Source organism: Budorcas taxicolor, chromosome X (assembly GCF_023091745.1).
Source record: "Budorcas taxicolor isolate Tak-1 chromosome X, Takin1.1, whole genome shotgun sequence".
Taxonomy (NCBI): Eukaryota; Metazoa; Chordata; class Mammalia; order Artiodactyla; family Bovidae; genus Budorcas; species Budorcas taxicolor.
In genome coordinates this window covers 95,516,206-95,537,033 of record NC_068935.1, presented here as the reverse complement: position 1 = coordinate 95,537,033, position 20,828 = coordinate 95,516,206, and the positions used below count along the sequence as shown (strand labels likewise).

The following is a 20,828-nucleotide window of genomic DNA, read 5'->3' as shown; positions in this document are numbered from 1 at the left end:
GGCCTAAACTGGCCTCGCAGGTGCCCAATCTTTCAGCCAGCTATCACTCTCCTAAGTTGGAGTGGGGGATATTATAGTCAATCTTACCTTCAGCCAACCACCACCCTGGAAATATCACCTGAGAAAAACAAAGAACTCATGTACACCAGGGCTTTCTTAACAAAGGCATCAGGTTATCATAATTGGTGAATTTTGTTCTTTTTCACTGGGCAGAGGGCTCTGAGGGGTGAGAACATAATTTATTCATCCCTGTCTCTTGACAGCTCAGGACTGACAGGGTAGGCACTGAGGGTCTTAAGGAATTGTGTGACCACAGAAAAGCTCTGGGTCAGTCCCTAGGACATTTCTCTGCTCCAGTGCCCACCACAGGGAGGTCCATTTTATCTTTTCAAGGCAAAAGGAGTAGACAAGTGACAAAGGAAGATTTCTCTTTGGCTTTCAACTGTTGTTTGGTGTCCAGTGAGGGAAGGCAGGGAAATGGGTCAGAAGCATGCTGGGTAGCAACAGGAAGACCTGGATCTTCCAGCTGTCAGGGAGGTTCTGAGCTGATTCCCCTGATGCTGGCTGGGCTTTATGACCAATGTCTCTTCCGAGGTCTGATGCTTCTAAGTGAACTGGCCCCACATTACATTTGAGTGAAGGGAGTAAAAATGGTTTGAGTCAGGAAAAAGGCTTAAAAGGGGCAGTAGACCTACTTCTGCTGTTATGATCCCACCTTCTCAGGAGCCCCCAGAATAAAGGGAGAAGCACACAACCCCAGATCTCACAAAACAACTGTGGCCTGTTTATTGTTTTTCAAAATAAAAGAAAACAACATATATTCAAAATTCTACTATGATGGAAAGCTGAGCTGATATGGCTGATGCAGGCTATCTCCCAGGTTGTTTTCTGGAGCATTAGGTGGGTACACTGGGGGAGCAAAGGAGGGTAGGCTATTGGCCCACTAACACTTAATGAACACCTATACCAGGGCAGTCATCAGAAGAGCTGTACGCCAGTTTTGAGCATATGAAGCTCGTCCTGGCTCCAGAGAAGTTGGTCCAAGTTGCCACTTTCATTGCTGCCACTGCTGCAGCTCAGGCCTAGGGTGCTACAGAGAGAGCGGAGAAGAGTGGTCAGTCAGGGAAGGAGACAGTTTTAGGCTCTGGAGGGGTTAAGGGTGCTTGATGTGTGTGTCTATGGGAAGGACCTCCCCTCTTGCCTGGCTTTACAAAGAGACTGGAATATATCTGAGAAACCACTTCAAGATGGGCCCCAGGGGTGGCTATGCCTTCCCGTCAGTTGAAGGAAGAGGCAAAGGAATTGAACTTTTCAAATGAAACTTTATCTAGAATCCCAGTACATAAATCAGATTAAAGCAGAGCTATTTGGGTTGAAGTAGGAAAGGGAGACCACACCACCCCACTCCTGGGTAGGTATTGAAAGTGACTGCCTTAAAAGGCTTTCTTCTAAGGTGCTAGATCTTGGGAGCACAGAGGACAGTGGGCTGGATCCCTCCCACTCCAATAGCTGATTAAGGGGCCCATGGCCAGTTATAGGCTGCAGGGCTTGGCCCAGCTCCCATCCTAGGATTGCAAAACTACCCTAGGGAGAAGTCTGCCTTCCCCTTCCCTGGCCCTGCTTAGAATACTCCTGGCTTCCCCTTCTTCCTGCAGGTCAAGTCATTCCAGGTAGATAAGGGTGAAAGTTAAGAGCAAAGCCATCATCCTTCCTCTCAGATCCATGGTTACACTAATGTAGCTGAAAAACCCTGAGAGATGATCTAGCCTCATCCCCTCCCATCATTCATCATCTCACAGCCAAGGGATCTGAGGCTCAGAAATGAGAAGGGACTTGCTCAAGGTCACACAGACAAGTCAGAGTAGAGCTGAGACAAGGAGCAGGAGTGGGCATGCCAGCCCCAGCTAAAGAATTCTCCCTACTACAAGGGATGTAGGATTGGGCCTCCTTCTGGATTTAATAGCTCTACCTGCCCACACTTCACCCTTGAAAACTTGATGTTCATCAAGACAGCCTTACCCAAAGGAGAGGAGGGCTCTCTCGCAAGACATATGGGACCCACTTCCAACTACAGAGCACCTGGCTTCCCCAGCTGCTTCCTCTCCTCTCCAAGAGGCCTGCTGCCCCGACCTACAACAGAGTCCACAACACTGCCTTGGGCCTGGCATGCTGCTGGGGTCCCTGTGTTCCATAGCCCATTCTCTGAATGTATAGGGGAAGAGGGGCTTATCTCCTATGAAGTGGGCAGGTGGCACAGGGACAGATTATTTAGGGGCCCACAGAGGTCTCAGTCTTGTACTCACAGGATTGTCCTGGTCACAAAAGCCCCGCATTCCAGAACGTACAGGCCCTCTGGATGGGCTCCTCTGTGTTACCAGCGGAACCCCTCAGCAAGGGTTGCTTGGTTCCTGGCTACCTGATGACCCAAGGGCTCCTACACTTGTGATCCAGAGGTGAGTTTCGAGGGACAGCATGGAACCCTGCATAGGCCTTGCTACCAAGATGCCTGGACAGTGCAGGGAGGCCTATTGATTACTCTGTGCACCTTTGCTCAAATCCCTACCCTTTTCTGAGCCTCAGTTTTCACCTCAGGAACAAGAAGAGCTGAATTAGAGCATTCGGGTGTTCTTGACTTTTTAGGAGTAGTGGATCCCTTTAGAGAATCTGTTGAAAGCTATGGACCCTTCCCAAAATACAGACACACACATACATACAAACACACACACACACGTATCCACACACAAACCAGACACTTCTGAGAGGGATGCCAAGCCAGTTTTGTGTGGGGCCGCCTCACTGGCCCTCCACACTAGGGGCTGGGAGTCTTGGCAAGGGCCCAGCCAGGGACTAGAGCTTATATTTCATTCATTTAGACCCTGACTGGGGACAGTTACCTCCCCCATCCACCCCATTCTATGTTCTTCCCTCCCTCCCTTCCTCCCTCCTGCAGGAGGCAAAGAAAGGGGTGAGAAATCCTGCTGCCATAGGCACTCACCCAATCTTGCATGCTGGGGGTTCCAGCCGCTGCTCTAACACAGGCTGGTCCAAAAGATACATGGTGTCGTAATTCTCCAGCATAAGCTCTGCTGGGTCCTCAGTCTGACCTGGCATTCGACCTAAGGGGAAAGTGTCCCATCGCACATCTTCTGTGGAACAAAAGGAGGAGGCAAGAGAGGGCTGATGAGCTAGTTCTCTGATGGTTGCACAAGCCCACCTATCCTATCCATCTACCCACCTTACTTCCCCACTTAGCACAGGTTCTCTGTGTAACTCCAACCCCACTCCTCTATGCATCATTTCTCATGAGCTTTTCTCCACCTTGGTGCTCCCTATCTCTTCCATAGTACCCCATACACTCTTCACGTCTGTTCTGTGTGTTCACAAGCAGCACCCCCACCACAGCCCACCCCCTGCATACCATGTACACAACTATAGACATTTTTGTTCCTCTCTGCTCTTCTTCCATTTCCCCAAACATGTCCCTACACAAATAGAATTCCCATTGCATCTCCTCCTCAAAACCAGATACCTCTGTATATCTGAATAACCTAGACATCCTACATACATATGTCCCCCCAGTATGTCTGAGAGCCACACCATTTCTTAGTGGCCTTGCCTTGAGAGATACATATGAGATACATATACAGGCCCACATACTACCTCAAGGTGAATATTCTCTCAGAGGTATCATGCTCTTCCTCCCCACTGCAAGGTCCTACTGCCCCCAGATGCATACACAAAGAACATCCCTTCTCTAAGGAAGGGCTGTTTCAGTGCATATCCCACACCCTACAGACACCTAAATATACATACATAAGCACACAGACCTAATCCTCCACTCAATGTTTCCAGTTTTACTCTCTGCCTCTCATACACAAATCTTTCTCATATAGAAATCTTAATGTCCCTGCATCCCCACATATGTATATACACATACAGAGGAAGCAACAGTGAGGGGGAGAGGGAAAGATTTCAATGCCCTAGCCTGTCCCCATTCACAATACCACCACCCCACCTTGGCCCAGCCCCCCGTACTCCACTTAGGAATGGATGATGTCAGGCACTCCCCATCTATTATGTCCTATCATTTAAGTACCTTCCACACAGTATTATACTAAATCCTCCCCAAAAAATCCCTTCCCCATCCTTACACTAGTACATTCAGTGTTTGCAAGCAAAGCCTTCACTGGTGAGTTGTTCCAAACAGATCCAGTTTCTGGCCTCTTACATCTCCCTGGTACCCAAAGAACTCTCCCCTGGCATTCTGGAAAGTATCAACCCAGGACTACAAACTTTTATGTTACTCAAAGAGCTCCCTCAGGAAGGGATGTACCTCTGCCTGCCCATCCCCTAACCCCTGGTTCTCTTACAAGAAGGAATTTGTGACTGCATTGCCCTATGCATACAAAGATACCTCTGTACACAGGAACCACTCCCTCCATGTCTGCTACTGACCCGACCATTCTCCCTCCCTCCCCATCACTAATGTTCCCAATTATGTCTACATCATTGCCCCTGCCCCTCTATAGCCTTATACCCTTGTACATGTCCCCTCAGTGATAGCACAGACCACACAGGCCATCTATGGATGGCTGTCTCACTGCCTGTTCTCAGGCCTTTCCATATCACTCCCCGCCTTATTGCTTCCATTTCTCTCCCACATACATATGCCTCCTGGTCCCCATGGGTCTTGGCAACCCTGTTTCCTTTTCCAAAAACATATATGACCATGTATGCACAGGTGCACCTACAGCCCACTTCACACCTTCTCTTTTTACAACCCTTACTCTCTCTCCCTCCTTCCACTTCACTCTCTCACTCTCTCTCTCACACACACACACTTCTCCTCAGTCACTGCCCCTCCCTTTAGATATTTTCAAGCATAGTAGTCCTCCCTATCCTAAGACAATTCTCTGTCACTGTGCCTTGGTGTGTCCAGCACATGCAGGCACATACCCATGTGCATACACGCAAACATGAACATGTTCCTTGGTCCCTAGCACTCAGGGTCCCAGCCCTTCCATCCATGTAAAAGCAAAGACTTCATTTTTACCCTAAGCTCCTCACTGCCTCTGCCTCTCCCTCTATAATCTACCATGTCTACCCCATACCACACCCAGTCCCAGCTGTTTTCCTTCCATCCCTCCCCCAGGCTCCATCACATAGGCTATGCCCAACATCTACCCCTGCCTCAAGTGTGTACACATGCCTATGTGCAACATCTCAGACTTTTCATTCCTTTGGCATCCCCCTACCTTAAGGTCCCTGCTTCCCAACCCAAACGAGGACATTCACCACCCTCAGGAACAGATTCATGTTCCCCTCACTTATCATCCGAGTCCCCTGCTTCCTACTGGCTTTGTCTCACTAACTTGTATGCTCACCAAAAAAAACTGTCCTGTTCCTTATTCTCCCCCTTCTGATCTCATTTCCACTTCCTCTAACTGAATACCTCTGGGTTCCTTCTTATACATACAGCAAAATCCTGTCCTATCACCACTCAGCCTCCACATGCCCATATACATTCACCTATACACAGATAGCACTATACTTCAGCCCCCTGCACCTAAACACTGCATGCAAAACACACATGCAGAATCACACATATATCCTCCCCCAACTTGTCACTTTCTGTTTTACTTCCCAGTGCCTACATCCACACCAACTCCTCTGAATGCAATATCTGCATGGGGTAGCTGGCAGCATGACAGTGCTAAGGTCTCTGATGCTCACATGTTCCATCCTAAGGGGGAGGGAAACCAGCTGTCATCCACATACTGCCTCATGCTGGCTACTTCCTGCTACTTGCCATCCTTTCTTGAGGGTTGAAAGGAAGCTTCAAGAGCCAGCCAGAGAGGGAAGACAGATGTGGGGAGAAATAGTTAACAGGCTTCTTACCTGAGCTAACTTGCCATGCAGAGTCCTGCAAAGCTCCTCTTTTCTGGGCTAGGAGCCTGGCATTCTCAGCAGTGGGGGACTCTTCCTCTGTAGAGAAAGGTCCCACCTCCATCCTGTCTTCCTCATCTTCATCATCGTCATCGTTGTCATCGTCACCATCATCTTCCTCCTCTTCTTCCCACTTCTGGTGATCATTTTCCTTTTCCTCTTCTTCATTCTCTTCTACCTGATCTTCCACAGCTTCTTTGTTCTCCTTCTCATCTTCCTTGACATCATTCAGGTTGCCCTGCTCCTCCTGTTGCTGGGTTTCTCCTTCAGGCCCAGAGCTTGAGCCTGCTGGTTTGAGGATCAAATACAGGTTGTCCACTGTGTATGGAGACTTCCCAATGGGGGAAGCCTCTGAACCCTCCTGCACCAGATTTTCTCCACTCTGGGTATAAATGGAACAGATGCGTAGCAGCTTCTCCTGCTCCTCTTCTGGCAGGAACTGCCCCATGGCTTTGAAGATGCTAAGCAAAGGGAGGAATGGAGTAAGAAAGATTCAGAATCTCAAGTCACTTCATACCCAAATTTCAGTTTGAATTTGGTCTCTGAGCTTCCAGACCTGCCCTGAAAGGCAGTTCAGAGCAGACAGAACACAGGACCATGGACCCTGAACAAGCTCTATAATTCATCTCTGGGGTTCACTTCCATTCTCAGTAAAATGAAGACAATAATGGTACCTAACAAAAGGGTTGTTGAATGAACTAAATAGTTCACATAGAGTGCCTGGCACATAGTGAGCAAGCAATAAATGATAACTATTAATTGTACTGAAATGCTATATAAATATAGAAACTAGCCAACATGACTGCAGAGCTGGACATGAAAATGACAGATCCCTTTCTTTAGCTAGGCAATCTATGCTGAGCTCCAAAGATATACTGGAAGTATGTGGTACTCTTTCCTCATGGAACACAAAGTGTGATCCCTTTCTGGGAACAACTACAGCCAAGCCTGGAATGGAGGAAAAGCAGCAGCTGAAAAGACAAAGCAGGGTGTGGGAGGGAGGCCAAATGAGCACTATAGACTTGGGTACTACAAGAGCTGCGGGGAGGCAGAGAGCACAAGGTAGGCAGGAAAGTTCAAGGGAGGGCTTTGTGCAGAGACAAGAGCAAGCACACAGGCCTGTGTGTATGCAGTGAGACTAGCCTAGCTCGAGGAGTAGAGCTTTGCTAAGGAGCTGTGGGAGCAAGAGAAGCCTGTAAAGGTTAGGGTGTGTGTATGTTGGGTGGAGGGGGTCATCGGATGTTTCTGAGCACAGGTGATCACTACCTTTCTGAAGATCCCCAGGGTGACCATGTGGAGGATAGCCTGGTACTGCAGCCTGAAGTCAGGGAGACCAGGGAGTCAGTGAGGACTCACAAAGGACACTGGCAGTGGAGATGGGGAGAGGGAAGCTGTGAAGAACAGACAGAGAGACAGCAGGGCTTGGTGATCAGATGGTAGGGGGCAGGCAGAGGAAAGTTAAAGGTGATGACATCGTGCACACAAAGGACAGTGCTAACAACTAAACTACCATCAGATACAAAGCCACTGGGAAGGAGAGCTTCCTCCATTGAGGGGGAAGAGGGTGAGTATCCCTTGCAGAGCCTCACAGAGAACCAGGCACCTAGCAGACACCTGATCACTGCTGGAGGCACGGGAAGGAGGAACAGATGGATAGTTTCCTTCTAAGTGTATCGAGTTTGAATTGTAGGTTGTTCATGGAAGGAAGTCGCTCAGTCGTGTCTGACTCGACTGAGCGACTTCCCTTTCACTTTTCACTTGCGTGCACTGGAGAAGGAAATGGCAACTCACTCCAGTGTTCTTGCCTGGAGAATCCCAGGGACGGGGGAGCCTGGTGGGCTGCCATCTATGGGGTCACACAGAGTTGGACACGACTGAAGTGACTTAGCAGCAGCAGCATGGAAGGAAGGGCCATGTGCTCAGTGGACTGTTTTCTCTCTGGGGCCCATAGGCAGACCGGCCACATAGGTGTGGTTGCTGGTCACTGGCTGCTTAGGACAGGGCTGGAAGCTAGTGACTCCACTGGGAGACTGGGAGACCCTCTCTGCAGGGCTGATTTCATATTCTAAGATGACACTGGCTCAAACTGAACTGATATTGGCTGGTTGGGGGAAAAAAGCTCTCAGAAAACCTTCCAGCCTTACTAAGAAGCAAAGCCAGGGAGAAATTTTCTTCCCTTTCATTGCGGTCCATTAGTACGATTAATAATAAATATTCTTAGGCACTTGATCTTGGCAAGACACCATATAACTACTGTTTAGTATTACCCTCTTAAGCTGTCTAATCTGACCACTGAGGTATAGGGGTGATAAGAATCTTAAAATCCATCTCCTTCCTCAGGTTTGCCTGGTCACATCTAGGGACTGAGAAGGTCACAGATCACACTGGTGGAAATAAGATGAACTCTGGACTCATAAGCCCTGGGCCCAAATCCCTGACCCACCATTAACAAATTGTATGACTTTTAGATAAGTCACTTCAGTCTATTCAGAGCCTCAGTGTCTTTCTTATCTATTAAATTCAGCGTCTGTAATATCTCTGACTCCAAAAGATTGCTGTGTCAAATGAAAAAGCTCCTACAAACACAGCATACTTGTCTGACACTTAACTGCCAATGGTGTATTTTATTTTTCCTCTGGGGAAAACGAAAGTCATGTTCTATATGTGCAATCTAATGGAACGCTGTATAAAGAACACAGGAGGAAGGACAGTATATCTGGATTCTGGTCCCAACTCTGACCTGAAGACTTAACTACTGACTTGCAGCATAATACTTGAGGAAATCCCATTTCACAACCTATGTAATGGTGTGATTAGGACTTGACTCACTGATTATCTAAGAAAGGCAGGATCTGTGTATGAGAAATCATACCCAAGTGAGCTGCTATTACTGCTGGCATGTGTTGCATCCCTCTGGTATGCTTGGGTTTGGAGAAGATCTCTGCGGTCCAGACTTCTCCAAGACCAGCAGCTTCCACTCTGCAGGCACTTAGGACTGGAAAGTACTTTAAAGGCCACCTATCCAAACCTCTCCATGCTGTTCTTTTCATTCCCTCCCCCATTACATACATATGCCATATTCCTTCAGAACTTTGAAATTTCCTTTATTTTTTCTCTTGCTTGAATTGCTCAAGTGCCTCTAGGACTTTCTGGTTCTCCTCCCAGTCTCCCACCCGTTTGTACCATTTTCAGTCTATAGCAGAAAAATCTGGAGATTTAGCTGTTTGGTTCAGTCCCATCTCCTGGAGGTCTTGCACTTGATGACTTTGTCAACAAGGCTACTTTTTTTCTCTTTTAAGTTACTTATAAGATACAACTGTGACCCAAATGTCATTAGGATTCAAGAAAGACTTATTGACTCCGTGAGGAGAGAATAAGGGGGGCTAAAACAGTCTAAGCATCCAGACTCCCACTTCGTTTATTTCTCAATTCCCACCAAAGAGAACACTGCTGGCAATGACAGCAGAGTATAATTTAGTTCAACAATATTTGCTGAGGTTTGTTTGGAGCCTGGACTTGCAAGTGTGCTGGGGCACAGATGGCTAATGCAGAGCCCTTGCCCTTGAAAAGTTTAGTCTGATAGAGGGAAGGAGACACTAGGAAAAATAGATATGACATGAAAATCTCAGATTTGAGAAGTGCTTGAGAGAATCAAAATGACAGTGTAGATAGTGCTGCCACCAAGTGAGACAGGAAGCAGAGGAGGAAGATCATTTTGGGGCTGGAGTGGGGAGTAAGACAACTAATGCTCTTTCAATCACAGTAAGGTGCCTAGAGGCCATCCAAGGGGAAATATCTGGCATGCAGTCAAACACAGGAGGTTGAATTTCTGGGGAAAGGCCTGAGTTAGATAAAGAGATTTGTGCCTTGGTACTTTACAGGAAATTTTTTTTTTTTTTTAAACAAGCACAGGTATTTCAAGGAAGGAGTAGCAAACAGTATCAACGCAGCAGACAGGCAATGGACAAGGGCCCACTGGATTTGGTAATTAGGTCAAAGCAGCTCTAGGGGTGAATGTCAGATTGCAGCAGGTTGAGGAGTAAGAAAGTAGTGAGGAAATTGAGACTGCTGAATGTAGACCACTTTTCTGGGACGTTTTGATGGGAGAGAAAGGAGTGATTAAGTTGCTGATAACCCAATAGAGGGATGCAGGGTCAAAGGAGATTTGGCTTGTGTTGTTGTGATTGTTGTTTTAAAATAAGAAAAATTCAGACACTGTTCACAGGTTGAAGAGCAAGAGCCAGTAGAGCAAGGGAGAGGCTGGGATGAGGACCCAGGGATGCTGGTAGAGGTAGCTCCAAAGAACAGGTGGAGGAGCAGGCTTTGAGGCTGGGTAAGGCCATCTCATCTTGAGACTGGCGACAGTGCTGAACATAGCCGGAGCTCAGCTCATGAGGTCTGGATCTCAGGTCATAGGGGCCCTGCCAGAGGCCTCCATGTGCTCGAGGAAGCCAGGGTAAAATGGGGGAGGGGTTTGAGGTGACTAGTAAGGGTTTAGAACAGTCAAGAAACAGGAGAGAAAGTGGGCAGAAAACAAGTAGAAGCTCAGACAAGCCAAATTGAGACCTGGCTTGAGATAAAAAATCATACCTCTGCAGTGGCAGCAATGTGCAGGGCTATGTGGTTTTCTCCAGCAGAGCTCAGCTACCTGGGCTGAGGAGTGGGAGCAGACTGGGAAGGATCAATTCCAGCTTGGCGGTTTGTAAATCAGATATGGCAAAGGATGGGCAGAGTGGAGGGTGCTGATGATGGGTGACTGAAGTGATCAACCAAAGACAGGACTGAGGAGAAGCAAGACTGAGGCAGGTAAGAAATGGAGGGATGGAGGTCTGGATGCAGGCAAAGAATAGATGCTATGGGATGCAAGGGTAAGAAATGGTAGGACAAGAGGTGGTAGTCACAAAGTGGGATGCTGGGATATAAGCTTTCAGAGGTGGAACAGCTTTGAGTAACGGAAATGAGTTGGTCAGTGTAGTGGAGGATGAAGGTCACTGAAGTTGAGGAACTGCAGTGTCAGATGGATCACTCAAATGAAACAAACACTGCTCCAAAAAGCAGGAAGATAATTGGGTCCTAAACACTTCCATGAGTATGAGGGGAGTGGTGTGGGGGTCAGGAAATGACAGAAAAAAGGAAAGAGAGACAACCACAGGTATCTACAGAACCAGTGCAATATTCATTTTGACCATAGCGCTCAGAGTGGACTGGGCAAAGGGGAGTCAAGGAGGTATGATTATCACAATAGGTTGGGGCAGAAGCAGAGAGACCTTTCAATGTCAAGCTAAGCAGCCTAGTCTTCATTAGGAAAGCAATAAGGAGCCACTGAAGGTTGTTAAGCACCTATGAAAGGTACATTTTGGGAAGATAATAGAGACATCACTGGGTATAGAGTCAGCGAAATGGGTTCAATAATCAACAGCAGCTACCATTTATTGTGCACTTATTCTATACAGGCCACTGTGCTAAGCACTGTATGGGGGTGTCTTATCCATTTTCATACTGGACTCAGTTCAGCCACTTCTTAATCTCTGTGATCTTAGGCAAGAATATATCCTAACCCTTCCCTCTCTGGGACTCAGAATAATTCTCTCATCTAGAGGGGAGATCTTTGCAAGGAGGGGGGCTCTTTGCAAGGGCTCAATCAACTCTGCCATTCTAGGCCTGTGACCCTGAGGCCTGCAGCATCTCACCCTCTTATTGGATGGTATTCAAAAGACTTACAGCTGAAGGAGTTGGGGGCTGGCCCAGCAAGGTGAGCCCAAACAGGACTCAACCACCTGGGGCCAGTCAAGGGAGGCAGAGCAGTTGAAGAGCCTCCAGTTCTTTCTCGCTTCCCACTGGCTGGCAGAAAACCGGCGGGCGTTCCGTCCTGAGAAAGAAGACAGGGCCTGAGAAGAAGGAAAGAGAAAGCCACCCACCCAATCTTGCATGTAAAAAGTTTAGCTGTCCCTCCCTGTCCCCGCAGACTTCACCTCCTCATTCTAAACCTCCCCATTGCTCAAAGCATTCAGAACCCTTGGCCCCAGCCCAGTTTACTTGGCTCTGAGCAGAAAAAGGTGAAGGGAGATTTGTCCACTGCTGCTGCAGGGTCCTCCTGGGCCGACCTTAAAGGTTTAGCCTTTAACACAGGATCTATCTGCCTGGTGCTATTCAGTATGAGGACAGTAGCAGATGCTCTTGCCTGGGCTGCATTAAGCCCTGGGGCTAGGACTAGTCTTCCTCACCAGTCTTGGTGTTAGCTACAATCAGTTCAGTGGTCCATCTGAGGATGTAGGTGGGCCGGATCCCAGTGTTCCCCAAGGCTGGCAGCTCAGAGAGCATCCTTTCCAACAGGGCCTGCGTGAAGGTCTGGGAGTGCAGGCCCCTAAGCAGGGGCTGCCAGAATTGAGAGAACGGCTTTGGCACCAGGATGTCATCCAAGTCCACGTTTTCTGGTTTGTGAGAAACATCCATTGACAGGAAAAGGGGAGGCAGGGAGGGAAAGGGAAGAAGGAGGAGGAGAGAAGAGGAAGAGAGAGAAGGAAGAGAAGAAATCGAGCAGAGACAGGGAGAAGAAGAGAGGGCCCCACCAATAATAACAGAGTTGCCACCGCAGAACAAAAAGAAACATGAGAGCAGAACAGCAGGGAGAGAAACCAGTTAGTATCTGGCAACAACTGACTCAAAACAGAGTACAAAAGAAAGAGAGCTCTGGTTCTAGCTTCAGCTTTGTCAATAACTCACTGTGTGACTTTGGGTCAGTACCTTCCCCTCTCTGGACCTCAGTCTGCCCATCTGTAACATGAGGATGTTGCACTACATGACCTTACAAGGCCCTTCCAGTTCTGTTGTTCTAGCTCTCTAGCAAGTGGCTAAATCACAATTAATATGGCAAAATAATGGCATTAAGACCCCCACCCCAATCCCAATCCACTCCATCTCACCCCACCCAATTCCAGGCCACCTAAGAATAGCCCAAACCAACAACTACTTTTCAGTGGGGCTACATTTTGCTCCACCAGGAGGGGCTTCCAGTAGCTACAGAATGGCATGAAATAGCCCTTATCCCCTGTCCAGGGCCACCCAGCCCACCCCTGGTGTTCTTGTTCAGGATACCCGTACCCTAAGGCTGTATTGAGTCTCCAGGACCCTACCTTCATACTCTATCTGCAAAGCTGCCAACTGTTCAAACGTAGGGATGAGAAAGCCGTCATCCAGAAAAGCATCTAGGACAGCCTCCCTGGAGCAAGAGGACACTGAATTAAGTAAACTGAAGCAGGCAGAAGACCCCCCTTCTACTCCCCTACCCACTCCCAAGGCTGCCAATGCCTCTGACTCAAAGGCCAAGCCAGCATGGGAAAAAAGGAAGGCAGCTGACAGTTGGCTTTCAGGCCCCTGCCTCCTGGGTCAAGGACTCAGCCAAAAACTGGGATCAGTGGGTTTTGAACAAGCATCTACCAAGCACATACCAATCTAAGGCCCATAACAAAGGCAGCAGTAGCTGAACAAGCCCAAAAGCACAGATGAAGGAAAGTCCCAGGCCCACAAAGGAGTTAAATGCCTGTGGTCATAGGGTCAAGGTCCTGCTCAGTCTTTTCTCTTGACAGTTGTCCAGTCTCCTACCCTTCCCTTTCTCTCTGTTTGCCTTCATTCAAATCTTATTCTCATTCCTATGGACTGCAAGAACCCAGAACTAAGATACAGAGGTTGAAGCCTAAGCAATAGGGGTAATCTCTCATTCCCATCTAGCTCAAAGCAAAATCAGTGTCAGCTGTCTCCTCTGAAGCTATAAGTTCCCTAAGGGAGTCTCTTCTAGCTGACCGGGCTGAGGCAGAACAAGAGCTCTCATGGTGTCGCAACGTCTGGAGGGTTGTCATGCTCAGGCTCAAGGAGGAAAGAGTTGTCCTATCCGTCTCCCGTCTCCTCAGGTCAATATCCAGGAATAGCACTTAAAACAGTCAACCAGTTGCCTGCTCAGCATGATCAGGCAGACACTACTGTATAGCACAATGATAGTTTTCCCAGATACTGAGGTAGTCACCACTCACCTCTTTCCTGACGGGTACAGCTAAGAAGCCTAGGCTGGGCAGACACTGATAAAAACACCATCTGAACTATTAATGTCCTAGGAATAAAGACATCAGGAACATCCTAATCTAACATTACATCTAATCTAACATTAGATCATCCTAATCTGCGCTGAAGGTACTGCCTGCTACCCAGGCCCACTCTGTCACCTACACCACTTTCCTATACTGTCAGTTTCATCACAGATTCTTTCCAACCTCTTCCCAAAGCCCTTTCCAACTGAATTCAGGTAGCAAGCCCCAAAGAGCCAGGGAGGAGAGGAATGGATAGACACTGTCTGCTCTGGTTGAACTGAGTACTACTTTGGGGGCGGGGGAAATAAGGCTCATGGCCACAATGGGTGGGTCAGTGGGAACTTAGTCTTTCAAGGATCCAAGCCTTGGGAAGGCCCCTCCTCTGTCCCCTCAACCACAACTCTCCAGGGGATGCTGATACCCTCTCACAGCAGTTTAAGAGACCAGCAGTGCCTACCATATATCTTTTATCTCAAACTCAGATAAGAGACAGCAAGTGAGAAAGCAAAAGATTCAGGGCTCTTCCTAGTTGCCAAGAGTTTCATATACCAGTGGACACAGAGAAACAAAGCTGGCCAGGGGATGCATGACAGTAAACATTACTTCCTGTAGCCATTTCAGTGACTCAGAGTAGGCAAACCACACCTGGTAGCTTGCAGGGCTTGCAAAAGTGGATCATGCGAAATACAAGGTCACCCACAGGGAATCAGGATTATCCCTGGAATTTCCTACAGCAGAGGCTGGCAAGCTGGGATATGAAAACCAATTTCAGGGAGGCTGTTACACTCTACCCTAGAAGAGTAGCAGCCCCTGATTACCTAGTTACACACCTGTTCTCGAATGTAATGCCCTTGAGCTCTGCCAGGATGCACTCTACAGGTGGGGACAGGTTATTCCACGCTTTAATGGCCTGAGGTAAATGCCTATATTTCTCCAGCACCTGCCAGCAAAGAGGGTCCCATCAGAAGGCTAGTTCAGCCAGGTAACCCTCCCCCATCCCTCCAGGATTCCTTCTCATAGGACCTCTCAGCACTTCCCTTCAGGGGATATGGCAGGGTATGCAGAGGTGAGCTCACAATGTCCCTATTGGCTCTGCAACTAAAAATATCCTGACCCTCAAGCTCCAGATTTTGTCTTTTTCCTCTTCCTCCCTCCCCACCCCCCAAATTCCCTGCAGCTCCCAATAACCAGATAATCCAATACATAGATATCCAATGGAGGCATTTGGTTGGAGTTGGGCAGAGACCCTTGGACTAAGGGGTGAGAGGAAGCAATGAGTTATGGAAGAAGGTGAATCAGGAGACCCAGGTTCTTGTCCTGGTTTTATCACTAACTGCATATGTAACCTTGGGCCAGTCCCTTCACTCATCCGTGGCTTCAATTTCTTCATCTGTGAAAATGAAGGGTTGAGCTGAATGGTTTGTAAGCTACCTCCCTTTCTGCTAAAATAGCACCCCATAAGCTCACCTGATCTAGGAAGGCTCCTGGATGCCATTTGTTGATCAGCTGCAATACAGTAGGTCTGTGCAACCACTTACATTCAGTTGTTCCCTACCACCCAGTGGGGCCAATTATCCACAAACTTCCATCATCTGCTCCTTTCCATTGATGTGGAAGATCAGCCAACCGGACTCTGCTCCTCTTGTCTGGCTTCTATTCCCCTCCTCCCCATTTCTAAGAAGTTCCCTCAAGCTTTGCCACTTTTCTTTCAATTTCCTTCTCAGGATTTCTCTCAGTTAGCTGGCAAGAGGGAAGAAATGGCTAGGCAGGTAAAACAGGCCAAGTCAAGGGCACATTCTTACCTTAAACTGCTCCTCTTCATAGGATACCAGCAGTTCTCGGGCTCTTTCTGAAAATAGAATAGGGAAACAGATAGAGCAGCCAACCCTGTGTCCTACTCCTTATGGAATTTTGACCCCCCTCACCTCATTTCCTGAGTTGTAAAATGGGAACTAGAATTCTTGGCTCTCTTGCTTCACAGGGCTCAACGAAGATGCTTTTTGACAGTAATTTTCTTAAGCTAAGCCTCACCACAACCCCAAAGGAAATACCAAGCCAATGAAATAACCAGAGTCAATCATAAGCCTGAGTCTTCTCACGAGCCCCTTTCTGCAACAGACACCTACCATACAACTGTTTATGTCTCAGAGCCTTTTGTAAAAGCGGATCAACCTCTTTGCTGTCTTTGTTGCCTTCGTGGTCTCCGTCAGCCTTGACATTCAGCTCTACACCTTTCTCCTCATCCTTAGGCTCTGGATTCTGTTCTGTGATGTCATCAACAACAATTTTCTTATCTTCCTCTTGGTCTGCTTCATCTGTCTCTTCCCTCTCCTCCTCCAACTCCCAGGTCTCTCTCAGGCTGTTCTCCATTTGGCGGCACCAATAGGTGTTCTGGAGCCAATCCAGGACAAAATAACAGCCTAAAAGAGGGGAGGAAGGAAAGCAGTGCCATAGTAACAGTCACAGGCAAGCAGCTCCTCAGCAGGCCCCCGTCTCATCTTGCAAACATTATGGGAAAGCCCCAGGGAAAGAGGCTTGGCTCCAAGAAGACACAAATCTCACATATCCAGAAACAGCCCCTCTTGCTCTGGGTTATCCCCTGTTGTTTGCTTCCTCCCACTCACCAGCACATTTCCTAGAAAAAAACTAATACCAGACTTGAAGATGGGATGCCAAAAACGGAATGGGGCTAGCAAGTGGAAGAATAGAGACTCAGCCCCACTAGCTAGTTACATAGCCTTAGCCAATCAGGTCTCTTTCCTTTTCTAGATCTGCTTCCCCAACATGAAGGGGTTAGGCTGAATCAGGGGTTCTTAGTTGGAATGGGGTGTCCAAAGAACTCCTGGACTCATGATATTTGATGGCTCACACTTCTCAACCCACTCCCCATTCCCCTCCTCAGGCACAAAATTTAAGGGGATGCCAAAAAACTCAGTAATTGAGACAACAAAACAGGATCAGAAGAGTGCCCTGCCACACTATATTGGAGCCTAAAGCAAAAGGAGAATCAGTATTATTAATCCTATCTTTATTCAAAATGTTTGATATTTTGATCACCGTAAGTTTTTCTGTATTAAAATGTCATTTATCTTGATTATTGAGCTTTTGATATCCCCTTAAAGTTTGTGTCCAAGGTGAATGCTTCACTTGCCTCACCCTAGTCTCAGCTCTGACCCCAGGTGAAGACCCTCCTCCCTCTCTCTCTCCCCACAGTGCCACCCAGCCCAAGCTTCTGGGCTTAACTGTGATATGTATACTCCCTGGGGACTCACCCCTACGGCAGTCATTTATATGGGGCATTTTCTTGTGGGTTAACTCATGGCGAAGTTCAACAATCCAATCCGGAATGTTCACCTGATTGTGGAGGAGGGTGTGCGCGCAGAAATTAGAAAATATTAAAGCAGAAAGGGCCACAGAGATGAATTAGCCTGGCTTCTCCCCATTTTACAGATAGAGAAATGGAGGTCCTAAGAGGAGGTTCTGGTCTTAGTGGCAAAGCCAAAATTAGAAACCAGGTCTCCTGATTCTCTTTAGGCTCTGTGGAGGTGATCCTGAAAATAAGAAGATACTTGCCTCCCCCAACCACCAACTACCCTCCTCCAATGAAGAAGACTCCTGTGAATGAGCATTAATAATCACCTTCCTCAGCCTCCTTTTACCCTGCCTGCACCAGTTCCTCTCCCAGGATACCCTCTACCCTTCTCTTTCTCCCTTTCTTCCTCCTTCCCTCCCAGACTTCCTCCAGGAAGCTTCTCTTGATGGCTGAGAACCTGTCTGCCATCTGTGTCTCTACACACCTCATATACTCACTCAAAGCAGAAATGTCTTACATTTTCATGCTGCTTGGCTGGATTTGTCTCCTCCCTCAGACTGACAACAGCCAGAGGGCAGACACTTTAACTGCCACCTCTTTCCTATCTCCACCCAGTGGTGCACTGGGGTGCCTCAGCTTCACCTGGGCCATTCCCAGCAAGGTGGGCAGGCCAGGCCCACTGAAGACAGCAGCCATAAGCAAGGAAGCAAGTCTGCTTCTTTCAAGCTAAAAGCTGAGGCTCTGGGGTTCTTGCTGGGCTTGGCTGACAGTGGCGGGATAAGCTAGTCTGACTATACCCACTAAATGCCCCATTTAGTGAGCCCTTCTGAGGAGAGAGAATTGAGCAAGGCCACTTTATCATACACACCTCCTGAGCCAGGAATTTGAGAGGGAGCTTGGCAAACTTTGTCTTCCTCTCCGAGATAAGGTTCACAAACCTGAGTTTGGGGGAGAAATAAGTGGCAGAGCCCAAGTAACTGCTTTATTCAAACCAGTGGGGCTTCAAAACACCTTGCTGAGTTACTGACACCTTGCATTTCCACAACCTTTCCAATGACTGTTCTGTCCTGTTCTTATGGTTGGTGTCAGCCAGAGCAGGAATGGTTCCGTCCAGTCCAACATTACTGAGAGTCTGCCCTATACTGCAGCCATACAGATGCTCTGGCCTTCAAGAGTTCAGTCTAGGATAAATAACCATGACACAATATAACATATTATGCTAAGACATAATATGTTATAAATGCTAGAACAAATGACTACATCAAATGATATGGGGAGCACAGTTAAACAATGGATAAGGTAAGAAGAGCTAAGGAGGACCTTAAGGCAAACAAGGGAAACAGTATGAGCTAAGCAAAAACTTTGACAGATGGAAAACTCAGAGGCAACCTTTTTCTTGATGTACATGAGACAGCAAGACCCACTCTGAGCCACTCTGTAAGTCAGGAACTCCTGGCCCACATCTCGGTTTCCACAACTCAGCAACCTTTCAGTGTTCGTGAAGAGAATGGGATAAAGGTGTAGACAAGGGTAGGATTAGAAAAACCACATTAAATCATGGTCAAGAACATCGAAGCATTCAGAAAGGTTCCTCTAGGTAAAAGAATAAAAGGGAGAAAATAAATAGAACTGTAAAGGCTGGGAGAGACCCAAAGAGACCATTTGGTCTAAATCACCCTCACTCTATATTCCAAAGAGAGGGGAAGAAAAATGGAGGAGAGAAGGCTCTCAGGAAAAAAGAGGAATGTGTGTTAACAGGGGGTTACCGACAGCTGTCAAGTTAAGCAATCACAGGGTGACCCATACACAAGGACACACAAGGCATTTTGCTTCAGGGAGCACCCAAAGCCCAACTCGGCTTATCGTGCAAGCCCCATGCCCCCCACCCTCAAACCACCCCCCACACACCCCTACCCATGTAGGTCTTACCTGACCAATGCCATGCCATAGAGCAGTCTAAGTTCATCAGTGCCCAAGCCACCAGTTACATCCATGAGCTTACAGCGTACCAGGTCAGCAGTAGAAGCCACTGCCAGGGGGAGTTCGTTGCCTAACCTAAAGGGCCACAGTCCAGCACCATCATAAAGGTCCTTTACACTGGCCCACCCTCCACCTCATAATCTAGCTTTCTGTAGGTTATTCCAATTGTATACTGGCTAAAGAGTGTGTTATCAGACACAAATCAAGAAGCTGGGAAGATGGGGGTGGGGGGTGGGTAGGTAATGTCCCTGGGATCGAACAGTATACAGGATGCCTAACTGCTACACAACCAACCAACAGTAAAGTGTGGACACACCCCTTTTACCCTCAACTCATTCAGCTAAAAAAAAAAGCTTATTCTTGGAGACACTACTCTCTTGTCTGCTCCCAACTCAATCTTACCAACTAGACTGAAGCGCCCCATTCAAACATGGATTTTTCAGGCAAGCTCCCACCACCCTTTCTAATTCCAATAGAAATCCACCCTAGAGTGCTACTCCTTAAGCCCTGCCTGGCTCAGCCACAGCAGTTCCTTCAGTACCCACCCCAAGATGAGAGAAGGTAAGGGTTAAAGCTCACAGATTTGACAAAAACGCTGTTGAGGCACACCCGTTTCTTTCCGCAAATGGGATTAGTGCAAGAGCTTTGCTGCGACTTTCCCCCAGGCACACTGAGACAAGCAATGCCCAAACCACGCGTGGGAGAACCATTAAGCATTTAGGAGAAGACTAGATAGTAAGGCCTTAAGAAAAGAAGTGAAGTGCCACCAGCACGCAGGCAGGAGGGCTAAGCCAACCGCCTTACCTGCTCCTCCACACCGTGATGCGGTTCAGCGCGTACCGCTGCAATTTATAGTCGTCACTGAACAGATACACCATCACCTGATCCCACTCGGCCCTGCTGAGCCAGGCGACCACGATGCGCTGGGCCCAGAGTGGCGACGACCCTTTCTCTTTGACGCACTTCCCGCACCACGCACTCCACACAAGATCCATTCCCCGGGGACCCAGACCTGGCTCAATCTCGGATTCCGACCGGACATCGGGCTCAACATCGGGTTCAACGGGCTCAACATCGAGCTCAGGCCTTGTGCCGCCGCACTGAAGATCAGCCTCCATCTCATGATCAGCCTCCATCTCAACGTGCTATCCTCACTCCAAACCTCCGCCCGCACCAGCAGCCAATGGGAGAGCGTGACCCCGACGCAAGCCCGCCTCCCAGCGTTAGCGTAGCAAATCAAAACGCGAGAGCTAAAGGCTGCCCAAACCACAAGCTAAGGGAAAGGCCTCGCCAACCGGAAGTGTTCTTTCATCAAAGCAATCGTCCTAGCTGCGAACGTTCATCCTCAACGTTCCGCTAATTTCCTGGTTGCTAACAGGCTTCTGTCCCATGCCCGGCGGGACGTGTTTGGACTGCAAGAGGAATTTTAGTTTGAGCTCCTTGGCGGGCGGCGGCGGGACGTGTCTGGACGGCAGGAGGAATTTTAGTTTGAGCTCCTTGGCGGGCGG

General features: G+C 48.2%; 1 protein-coding gene across 4 annotated transcripts; it reads right to left on the bottom strand.

Annotated features, from left to right (window-relative positions):
- Positions 1–769: 769 nt before the first annotated feature.
- LAS1L (LAS1 like ribosome biogenesis factor) lies at positions 770–20,482 on the bottom strand. Of its 4 annotated transcripts, none has more exons than XM_052663351.1 (14): positions 20,125–20,482; positions 19,270–19,395; positions 18,209–18,278; positions 17,300–17,381; positions 16,154–16,447; positions 15,830–15,876; positions 14,858–14,967; positions 13,080–13,165; positions 12,670–12,720; positions 12,171–12,377; positions 11,668–11,815; positions 5,899–6,407; positions 2,996–3,146; positions 770–1,090 (listed from the first exon to the last, which is right to left on the bottom strand). In XM_052663351.1, the coding sequence occupies exons 1-14, from the start codon at positions 20,454–20,456 to the stop codon at positions 979–981; spliced, it is 2,325 nt and encodes a 774-aa protein (XP_052519311.1). In that variant the 5' UTR covers positions 20,457–20,482; the 3' UTR covers positions 770–978. The 4 variants fall into 4 exon arrangements, with proteins under 4 accessions (XP_052519311.1, XP_052519312.1, XP_052519313.1 ...); XM_052663352.1 differs by having other exon boundaries at positions 2,996–3,143; XM_052663353.1 differs by lacking the exon at positions 12,670–12,720.
- Between the last annotated feature and the right edge of the window lie 346 nt (positions 20,483–20,828).